An 11,114-nucleotide genomic window follows, 5' to 3' on the forward strand; every position below is an offset into this window, starting at 1 on the left:
TGCCAAAGAAATCAAGTGCTCTAGGTCAGCAAGAATAACAGCTTGATAATATGAGTTCCATCTCTGTAACCCATGGTGGAAAGAAAGAGAACCAACTCCAGAAAGTTGTCCCCCAATCTACAAATATGAGTACTTCATCCACATCACACTTCATACACAATAATAAAATTAAATAGAGAGGAAAAAAAAAAACAGAGAGGGAGAGAGAGAACTGACTTCTGCTTATTTTTTTCCTACTTTCAAATTCTAAGCCTGATTATCAACCAAGATAAGAGTTTAAACCTATGATATGCTACAACTACCTCATAAAGATACTGTACTAGCTGGCTTTATGTGTCAATTTGACAAAAGCATAATAAGAAGGAGGCTCAGTTGAAGAAATGCCTCCATGAGATCCAGCTGTAAGGCATTTTCTCATCAAGTGATCAACAATGCAGGAGGGCTCAGCCCATGGTGGGTGATACCATCCCAGGGCTGGCGGTCCTAGGTTCTATAAGAAAGAGAACTTGAGATGGCTCGGTGGTTAAGAGAACTGATTGTTATTCCAGAGGACCCAAGTTCAATTCCCAGCACCCACATGGGAGATCACAGCTGTAACTCTAGTTCCAAGATAACCAATACCCTCATGCTGGCAAAACACCAATGCACATAAATAAAACTTAAAAACAAAAATAAAGAAAGCAGACTGAGCAAGTCATGGTAAGCAAGCCAGTAAGTAAGCAGTGACCCTCCATGGCCTCTGTATCAGTTCCTGCCTCCAGAATCCTGCCTTGTCTGAGTTGCTGTCCTGACTTCCTTCAATGATGAAAAGCAATACTGAAGTGTAAATCTAATAAACCCTTTCCTCTCCAACCTGTTTTTTGGCCACAGTGTTTTGCTGCAGCTTTAGAAAACCCTAAGACCCTTACCAGAGAGAGCAAACGATTTGCTAATTGTGAACATTAAAATATTCCTCCAAAGTGGACATGAGGGACATGAGCTCCCATCCCTAACCAAGAAGCTATCTTCAACTGATAACTACTCAAAAATGAAAAATCTCCAGTGGAGCCTCACTGAGTATGAAAAAAATTATTTTCAATAAATAAAACAAGTCAGGAGGTAGTGGCACACACCTTTACTCCCTGCACTCAGGAAGCAAAGGCAGGCAGATCTCTGGGTTTGAGGTGACCCTGGTCTACAGAGTGAGTTCCAGGATAGTGAGGGCTACATACAAAGAAACCCTCCCCCACCCCACCCCATATAAATGAATAGATAAATATTGCCAAGAGGATATTATGTTTCTACTGATTTCTATTGTGTAACATGTTGAACTTCTTTCACTACCCTATGAATGCTTCTTAAAGAATCCCATATTGTTGTAATTCCCATACTGGATAATTCTAGTACTTGAGAGGTAAAAACAAAAACTTTCTCTAAAAACAAACAAGTAACAACAAAATACATGATAGGAAATCATTGGGAGAATGAATTAACAAGAAGCTGGAATAAGAACTTCTAGTCAGGACTTTTGACATGTTTTAACGTCATTATTTTCATAATGATGATATTCACAGTCTTTAGGTATGGTCCAGATCAATAAAAATTAAATAAAAATTCAAAACAAAAAAAGAATTCAATAGTTTTTTTAGGTTTTTTTTCTTTTCTTTTTTTAAAGACATGAGTTTCTCTGTATATCCTTGGCTGTCCTGGAACTTGCTCTCTAAACCAGGCTGGCCTCAAATTTAGAGATCTGCCTGCCTCTGCCTGAGTGCTGGGATTAAAGGCATGGGTAACCACTGCCCATCTTTGACCTTTTCCCTTAATGTCTACTTTCATTTCTTAGGTGTACATTTGTACTGAGCATTGGACCTAGAACACTGAAAACACTGTACTAAAAGCTGCAATTTCCAGATCATCTGTCAGACTTATTTTGAGACAATGTGTCACGAAGTTGATCAGACTGGCCCTGTCATGTTCTGGCCTCAGCCTTATAAGTCTACGTTATCAGGCCTGGCGATTATTTCTGTTTGGCAAACAAAATAAACCAAAACAAGTGTCTTTCAGTAGACAATTTCTAAAATATGGTGACTTTTCCCCCAGATAATTCTTAGCTTTAGTAATCAAGTTTGGTTTGGGGAGGGAGGGGTTGTTTGTTTGTTTGCTTTGTTTTGTTTTTTCAAGACAGGGTTTCTCTGTAGTTTTGGAGCCTGTCCTGGAACTAGCTCTTGTAGTCCAGGCTGGCCTCGAACTCACAGAGATCTGCCTGCCTCTGCCTCCTGAGTGTTGGGGAAAAGGCGTGTATCACTAATGCCCAGCTAGTCATCAAATCTGTACCTAACTAGAAATCTATTTTAAAATACATATATATGCCGGGCGGTGGTGGCGCACGCCTTTAATCCCAGCACTCGGGAGGCAGAGGCAGGCGAATCCTTGTGAGTTCGAGGCCAGCCTGGTCTACAAGAGCTAGTTCCAGGACAGGAATCAAAAACAACAGAGACACCCTGTCTCGAAAAAATAAAAAATAAAATAAAATAAAATAAAATACATATATATTATATACATTTCTTCTCTCCCTCCCTCTCCCCCCCCGCCGCAAAACACACACACACACACTCTCTCTCTCTCTCTCTCTTCCTCCCTCCCTCCCTCCATCTCTCTCTCTCTCTCTCTCTCTCTCTCTCTCTCTCTCTCTCCAATTAAAAGCACTTCTGGCTCTTGCAGAGGACAGGGGTTCAATTTCCAGCACCCATATGGTGGCTCAAAACCACCTTTAGAACTACAGTTCCAGGAAATCTCACACCCACTATGGTCTCAAAGGCACTGCATGTACATGGTACACATGCATGCAAGCGAAATATTCACACTCATAAAATAAAACCTTTAATAACAAAAATAGTGTTTTTTAAAGATTTATATATATTTTAAATTTATGTGTGCATATGCCAGGCATGTGAGGGAGCCCTTTGAAGTCAGAAGAGAGCAATGGATCTCCTACAGTTGAAGTCATTTTAATACTTAAGCATTATTGTACTAATTAGTTAAGACCCTGTACCTATTGTCAGGCAATCATCACATTAACTAAAATCACAGTAGCAAGAAATCTCAGCACTATTTTAATAGGCAGGCTAAAAGCAAACACTGCTGAATGGCAAGGATAATTTTTAACCCATTTATCAAGTTTAATAATTTCCAATTGCAGGTTTTATAACTTGTTTTCTTAAAAACTTAAGTTGGCTGGGCATGAAATCCAAGCACTGAGAGGCTGAAGCAGAAGACTGAAAGTTTGAAAGAGGGAGAAGGAAGAAAAGAAATAGCAGCTGCAACAGCAGGACGCTATAACTTATTATGTGCTTCTAGGCAAGTCACTAAATGTTCATATGCCTCCATTTTATCTCTAAAGTGGGATAATTGCTATTTAAAAAAAAAAAGAAGAAGAAGGCTGGAGAAGATGGTCCAGTGATTAATTTAAAGTACTGGCTGTCAAGCGGTAGTAGTGCACATCTTTAATCCCAGCACTTGGGAGGCAGAGGCAGGCGGATCTCTGTGATCTGTGAGTTTGGAGCCAGCCTGGTCTACAGAGTAAGTTCTAGGATAAACTCCAAAGCTACAGAGAAACCCTGTTTCAAAAAGAAAAAAGAAAAAACCAAAACCAAACAAACAAAAAGTAGAAGAAACTATAAAAATGCAGCCAGGGCTAGGCAGAGAAACCCTGTCTCCAAAACACAAAAAAAAAAAAAAAAAAAAATTAACATATAGGCACAAACATGTAGTATGCACATTAGTATTTTCATAAACTCTTTAAAATAGCTCATAAATAATTAACACATTTCTTCTGCCTTATAATCTCTCTGATTATAATACTCCCTGGGTTTGTAGTCCAGGAAAGAGAAAGGACAGTGTAAACAAATATGGTCTGGCATTATCATCATGAGAACAAAACCTAAAAATCTCCTTCATTAAGAAACACTTCACACCGGGCAGTAGTGACACACACCTTGTAGGTAGATCTCTATGAGTTCGAGGCCAGCCTGGTCTACAGGGCGAGTTTCAGGACAGGCTCTAAAGTTACACAGAGAAACCCTGTCTCGAGGGGGGGGAGGGGAATTTCACCAGGCAGTGGTGGCACATGCCTTTAATCCCAGCACCCAGGAGACAGAGGCAGGAGGATCTATGTAGTTCAAGGCCAGCCTGGTCTACAGAACAAATACTAGGACAGCTAAGGCTGTTAACACTGAAAAACCCTGTCTTGGGGAAAAAAAATACTTCTACACAACGTTAATCACAACGTTAATCCAGCACTTGGGCAACCAACAGAGGATCAGAGGATGTGAGTTTGAGGCCAGCTTGTTCTACATAGTGAGTCTAAGACAGCAGGGCTACATAATGAGATTCTGTCTCCAAAAGAACAAAAAGCACAACAAAACAGAACACCCTTCTAAAAATGTTTCTCTTCTTCTGATTGTAGTTTTAAAAACATCTTCACATTAATACACACATGCACAAGCTTATATGTACAAATATAATCAAATATTTGAGAACCTTTTATATGCTCTAAATTATATTGCTAAAACAATATAGCTGATGCTAAAGTTAAAAAACTAACTTTTAGGAAACTGAAGAGGTAGCTCAGAAGAACACTGGCTGCTCTTTCAGAGGACTCAAGTTTGATTCCCAGCACATACATGACAGCTCACAACCATCTGTAACTCCAGTCTCTGGGGATCCAAAACTCTTTTCTGGTCTTTTAGCACAAGGCACACACGTGCTACACAGACATGTATAGGCAGGCAAAACACCCATACACATAAAAATAATCTTAAAAACAAACAAAAAAAGAAAACCCTTAACATTTATAAAATACATCCTTAATAATGAACACATTTTCCCTGTCTTTCTACTGCCTGCTAATCTCTCCAACTATGATTCTCCCTGCGAGAGCTATATGGCACAGTGAGAATATTTGTTTCCCATTCTTGAAGTTCCAGGTTAAATCCCCAGTACTGCTGGGCACTGTGGCACACTCTTTAATTTCAGCACTCAAAGCAGAGGCAGATAACTCTAAGTTTCAGGACAGTCTGACCTATAAGGAGTTGTATCAGAACAACAAAAGAGCTACACAGTGAGACTTGTCTCAAAAATCAAAAGAAAATAAATCCCCAGTACTGTCCAATAATAAAATAATAATTATAAAGCCAAACACTATAACTAGGCACTTTAATACACATTAGCTAACTAAGGAGAGAGCTACTTTTGTAGAAGAAATAATAAAGTTTAGAATAGTAAAATCTCTTGCCTCAGGTCACAGAGCTGAAGAAGTTGCTAAACTGGTATTTATACCTAAGGTGAATTACAACACCCACTTCCCCCACTGTATCTACAGGACTAACCTACCTCTAAGGGAGGAAAAAGCCATGAATTGAAGTTATAGAAAAATATCCAAGGCCCTTTTCAAAGAGATCATAAAGTACTTGTTAGTGGATACGTAGATTTCATTGTGGCACTTGGCTTTAGATAGGAAGTATGGACTAACACAGAAAGGAATGTTTCTCCTGCTGCTGAACTTTTTCTCCAAGTCTCTTACTTTCAGCTTGTTTCTCATCTCTAAATAATGGAGAAATAATATCCTTACTATCTAATACCAAACTCTGATGATTAAGCATAAAGTATAAAAAAATAAATAAAAAGATTTTAAAGCAATTGTCATCTGTTTAAGGTACATATCCTATTAACTTTTCCAGAACATTCTACGGGCCTTTTTTTCTAAGCATAGTTTAATCATTGATTACTTAGCTTTTTATCCTTAGATATAATGATATAGAAATAAGATCAATAATTGGTAAATAAATTATGTATCATTTTGAAATGCACAACATCCAAAAAAGTATGTGTTTGGTGTCACTGCTATATTTATTAATTTATCATCTTTATGTTTGAACTTTTCAAATTCAGTTTGTGTTTAAAAAAAATTAATTGAATTTCTAAAGTAGAACATCCAACATATAATTTTAAATGATTATAAGGGATTTCCCCCGAGGGCTCTCAAAGCAGATACAATGGCCTACAAGCACTTCAAGCACAACAACGAAACCCACTGAAACATTAAGCTGCTCTAAAAGAAGGATCAGGCTCCTTAGCAAAAAACTACATTGTGTGAGTCTGCAAAGTTTCCCTCTTTTCCATTTCAACTCCATCTCAGAGAAAGCCTTTGCATACTAACACAATATGCTGTAAAACGGCACTTTGCTGACCTTCCAATAGTCCAGCTCTATGAAAATTCTGGGATGGGTGTAACTTCAGAGAATCTGAAAAACACAAAAAGCATTAAGTACTTTTTATGCTGAATGAGAAAAATGCCAAGGATAGCATACATCTCTTATATAACTATTATGTATTTTTAAGAGCTTAAAGCCCATATTAGTTTAGTCTATTCCCTGCAAAAGGAAGGTTAGGTTGCTTCTACTCTGGTCTCAAAGCTAAACTTAGATTTTGATAAAGCATTTGTTTCATGGAAAATTATCTAATGACTACTGCACAAATGGTGTTACTGTCTTGATTATTTTTAGCATTCAATTGTACATTAGCCCTATTCTAAGGATCACCTCTTGATATTTTCTTTTCCTTCTGACACTTCAGACTACAATATTTCTAAGCTATGTAGGTAATATCTGAGAAACATCCTATAGGATAGTGACTGCCAACTAAAGTCATCAGCGCAACAGACAATGGCCTAACAGTTACTAAGCAGGGCTCCGTGTATAAACTCAATAGTCTATAAAGTCAGCACCTTTCAGGGTAAACCATATCCCTTTGATTCACTGAAACAATATGACCACACACTAATGCCAGGCTTAAGTCCCCTCTGGTTTCCCAACCTCAAGAGGTAAAAATTATCCGGTAGGTTTGTAAAACTAAAAACAGGAGAAATGCTGAATTTCTCGGGAAAAGGGTTCACCGTGGTATGTTTTAAAACATAAATGAATCTTTAAGAACCGTATTTTGCCCCCTCCCACTGGTCTAAGTGGTGGAGTACAAACGCGGGTGTTTTGGGTTTGATACCCCTTGCAAAGGAAACCTGTTCTGACACATTCTTATGGTGTCCAGTGTAGGAATTTAACCTCAGCAGAGATCACCTCAAGTGTTAATGTTTTAGATGCTGGGAATCCCCTGAAGGCTTTAGCCAAAATAATTTTAAATGGGAAGCTCTGTTCATTGCCTCCTCTCTGCAAGGAGCCCTTGAAGAGCAAAGAGAAATTTCTCTAAGGGCAGGACTGTGCCCGAGCCTGGTACTCCAGGGAGAGAAATACAAGTAATCCAGGGAGGGCATCCTTATCTTTGCCAAAGAAGAGAAGTAATTAGAATGCCACGGAGGTGAAAGAGAGAAAAGAAGAAAATTCGAGCCTTTTCCAGGCAAGAGGATGACGAGGAAAGGAAGAACGCCTGTTTGAGGGGGGCCGTCCCGACATGGGGAGGGAGTGGACTAGGCCGGAGCGGGGGGGGGGGGGGGGGGGTAAGAACGACCGCGCACAAACAAGCCGAAAGAGGGAGGAAAAAAAAAATGGTGACCCTGAGCTCGGAAGCCGCTTGGGACTACGCAGCCCCGCGTGGGGCAACTTTGCCGGGGAGGAGGGTCCGGGAGACAGAAGCCGCGGCGTCCCGACACCCCCGGCGGCGCCGGCACCGGGACCAGTGGGGTGATTCCCGAGCCGGGGGAGGGCTGGGCCGGCAGCCCGCTGAGGGTGGCGGCGCCGGGAGCGGCCGCCGGTCAGGATGCGAACCTCGGGGGCCGCAGAGGACTCGGGGGCTGGGGAGGGGGGGTGGAGGACGTGGAACCTGAGCCCCTGGGGCGCCCCACGCTGCGCTGGGGAGGGGCCGCCGCTCCGCGGTTCTCAAATCACCCCCGGCCCTCCCGGGGCGCCCCCGGGCCAGTCCGGGACTTTCGGAAGGGGGCAAGCCCGGTTGAGCCGGGCTCCGACGGGCACCCCCGGGACTTCGCGCGCCCGCGCTCCCCGCCCCCACGCCCCACCCCCCCATCTGACTCACCTCGCGAGTACAGGGACTTGGGCGATTCCAGGTCTAGGTCCGCGCTGAGCAATGAGATGAAGTCCGAGGGCATCGCAGCTCGACCCAGCCCGGCCCGAGGGCAGCGGGAGGGGGGGAGCGGCGGTGGCGGCGGCACCTCCTCTCCGGGACCGCGGGCACCGAACCGGGGGTGGCGAGGCGAGGGCGGCAGTCGCTGCCTCCTCCTCCTCCTCGAGGGCAGTCACTTCCCAGCCGGCCGAGCGACAAGAACGGCGTCGGCGTGAAAAGCGGCTCTGCGGAGTGGAGAACTGAGTCCCGGTGAGTCCAGAGAGAAGAAGGTTCGGGCGGGGAAGGGGAGAGGGAGAGCCAAAGGGTCCGTTTCAGGCTTCTCCTCAGCGCACACTGACGGCCGCCGCCACCGCCGCCGCCGCTGACAGGAATCTGAGCCCCGCCCCCTCGTGAGGCACTGCGCACGCGCGGAGGGGGGAAGGCCAGAAGCCCGGAAGAGCCTAGAGGCCGCCGGAGGGCGGACAGGCGCGCCATGGAACAGCATCAACAAGGGCTTCGCTTCCTGCCTTCGCTGCCGCGGCTGCTGCTGATCCCGGGTTGGGAAAGGGCCCCGCCAGCAGGGAGGGAGGAGGGAGGCGGCCTGGCTCCTGGGGCCCCGAGAAGGGAAGAGATTTTTGCCACGACCTGGTGGCGGCGAGCCTGAGGCGGGCCGGCCTTGCACCGTGGTGTACTCTGGAGGATCCCGGCCCTGGGGAACCTAGATGTCTGCAAGCAGGGGAAAGACCTCCAGAGACTTGCAGCGACCGAGGCCGGCAGGCTGGAGCTCGCACAGGGGAATGGAGTTCCATGGCTTGGACAGCAACCCAGCCCTTCGGGGGTTTTTCATAGTTTGTGCAGTGAGCTGGCCAAAGGACTCTCAGACTCAGTTTTAATTAAGAAAGGGCAAACCATACTCTAACCACCACCACCACCACCCCGAGTTTTGGGGGTTTGTTTGTTTGTTTTTGTGAATTTTTGTTTTTGTTCTTGTTGATTTTTTTTTAACCCTTTCTAGCCTCTAGCTCACTATGTCGACCAGGCTGGCCTCAAACTCACAGAGCTGTGCTTGCCTCTGCCAGGTACATGCCACAATGCCCAGCTACTGATTATTTTAATTAAAATATTTCCCCCAGGTTACCCACATCGTATTTGTGGTAACTGCATTTATTTATTTATTTAGACACATGGTATTGCTATGTAGGTCTCAGTGACCTGGAGCTCACTGTGTAGATTTAGACTGGCTTCAAATTTAGAACAATCCTCCTGATTCGGGCCTTCCGAATCTCATATTACAGAAGAGTGTCACTACGCCTGGCTTTGATCTTTTTAATTTTATTGATAACAATGTCTCTGATAATGAATGCCCAAATTTATTCGAGAGTGGAAAATGAAAGACAATTTGAAAATTGGCTACTGTGAGTCCACTTGGCCATGAGAGAGAGAGCGTAAGAAGCAAACCTACTCTTCCAAACAGGTTTTCACTACTCATTGTCCATTCAAGTAAGGATGGAGGACAAACACGTAACTGAGGGTTTTTGGCTAGTCTGTTCGTGGGGGCTAAAAGTTTCCGTTGCAAAAACAAATCCTCACCTACACCACAGACTGTTTCCTGACTCTTAATAGACTTCTGGGAAATTTTTAATCAAGTTATTAAAATATCAACTGAAGCACAGGGTGTGCATCTTGGGAAATAATTTTTAATTTTGTGTGGAGTGTTGATGCCAGCAGCCATCAAAAAAGGGCAAAGTTTTTGAGGTACTCAAGATGGCTTGGTTTGTGTTTCTGTGTCTACAAAGCTAGTCACAGGGCCTAAAACCCTGCCGATTTTGTATGTGTAAATCCTTCCCACAGCTTTGTCCCTGTGAATTTGGCCACTTCATCAGGAGTTGGAATGCTGGTACTGATGAAGACTCTCCAAGCAAAGGAGAGCCCAGCGTGGGAACCTCTGGAGTGGGCCCTTGACAAAGCTTCACCTACAACCTAGAATTTACACGTGCCATCAGAAACTACCTATCCTTGCCCAATTTCCCTCAGTGAATTCCCAGTGATAATTAATCAACCCTGTGAGCATTTTCCTCTGTTAGAGGTAAGAGTTTCAGAGCCACCCCAAGATACAGCAGAGCAAAACAGGAAACTACCCTCAAACTTCTATGGCCACTGCCCTCTGTTGTAACAAGTCCCAAGGGAAGTCCCTTCATAACTTCTAAGAGCCCTGCTCATGATAAGAGAAGATTTAAATCTCCTCTTTCCCAGCAGGCGAAGGCCAATTGAAATCCTATAGCTTTGAGGTGGAGTGAAACATTGGTTGGCGACCTAGCTCTCCCATTAGTCACTCCATAATACATGAAGAGGAAATTGCAGTGCACCAGGCCGAGCCTCACTACTGAGAAAGCGGGGTGAATCACTGAGCATTTTCCTTTCGCCAAGCCTAGGAGATTGAAACACACTTAGGGTATAGGAAATCCCCTTTCTGGCCCTAATTAACAAGAAGAGCCAAGGTCTCTTCCCCTTTCTTTAGCTCTTCTCTGCCCTTTATTGACTTTTTTCCATTATGCTTTCTAGTTTATCAAATTTCCTCTGATTAGAGAAAAGCAAAATGGCCGGGTGGTGGTGGCGCATGCCTTTCATCCCAGCTCTCAGGAGACAGAGGCAGGCAGATCTCTGAGCTCGAGGTCAGCCTGGTCTATAGAGCAAGTTCCAGGACAAGCACCAGACCTACACAGAGAAGCTCTGTCTTGAACCAAAAAAAAAAAAAAGAAAAGAAAAGAAAAGAAAAGAAGAAAAAAGAAGAAAAGAAAGAAAAAGGAAAATGAAGAGGGATCCTCCAAAGTGTGACTTGACTTTGGTTTTGACAGTTAATTCTTAGACTGGGATTCCACAGGTCCAGAACCCATCACCCCAGCAGGTCCTGCACTGAATACTCTCTCTCTCTCTCTCTCTGTGTGTGTGTGTGTGTGTGTGTGTGTGTGTGTGTGTGTGTGTGATTTGAGACAGCATCTCTCTCTCCCTCTCTCTGTAGCCTAGGTTGGCCTGCCTTTCAGTGTGTAGATCAGGTTGTCCTTAAACGC

At 43.8% G+C, this 11,114-nt stretch overlaps 1 protein-coding gene across 5 annotated transcripts in view; it reads right to left on the minus strand.

Moving 5' to 3' along the window:
• Nfat5 (nuclear factor of activated T cells 5) overlaps window positions 1-8,441 on the minus strand; it is an 88,239-nt gene extending 79,798 nt beyond the window's left edge. For 3 of the 5 annotated variants that reach the window (XM_085681614.2, XM_085681611.2, XM_085681610.2), the window contains exons 1-2: window positions 8,020-8,441; window positions 6,228-6,281 (exon numbers count right to left, since the gene is read on the minus strand). In XM_085681614.2, the coding sequence (XP_085537740.2) occupies window positions 6,228-6,281; window positions 8,020-8,092 (127 nt within the window). In that variant the 5' untranslated portion in view covers window positions 8,093-8,441. The remainder of the gene's footprint in view (window positions 1-6,227; window positions 6,282-8,019) is intronic. The other 2 variants (XM_085681613.2, XM_085681612.2) reach the window with 1 other exon arrangement.
• Between the last annotated feature and the right edge of the window lie 2,673 nt (window positions 8,442-11,114).

The sequence above is a fragment of the Myodes glareolus genome, chromosome 22, assembly GCF_982192425.1.
Source record: "Myodes glareolus chromosome 22, mMyoGla1.1, whole genome shotgun sequence".
NCBI classification, from domain to species: domain Eukaryota; kingdom Metazoa; phylum Chordata; class Mammalia; order Rodentia; family Cricetidae; genus Myodes; species Myodes glareolus.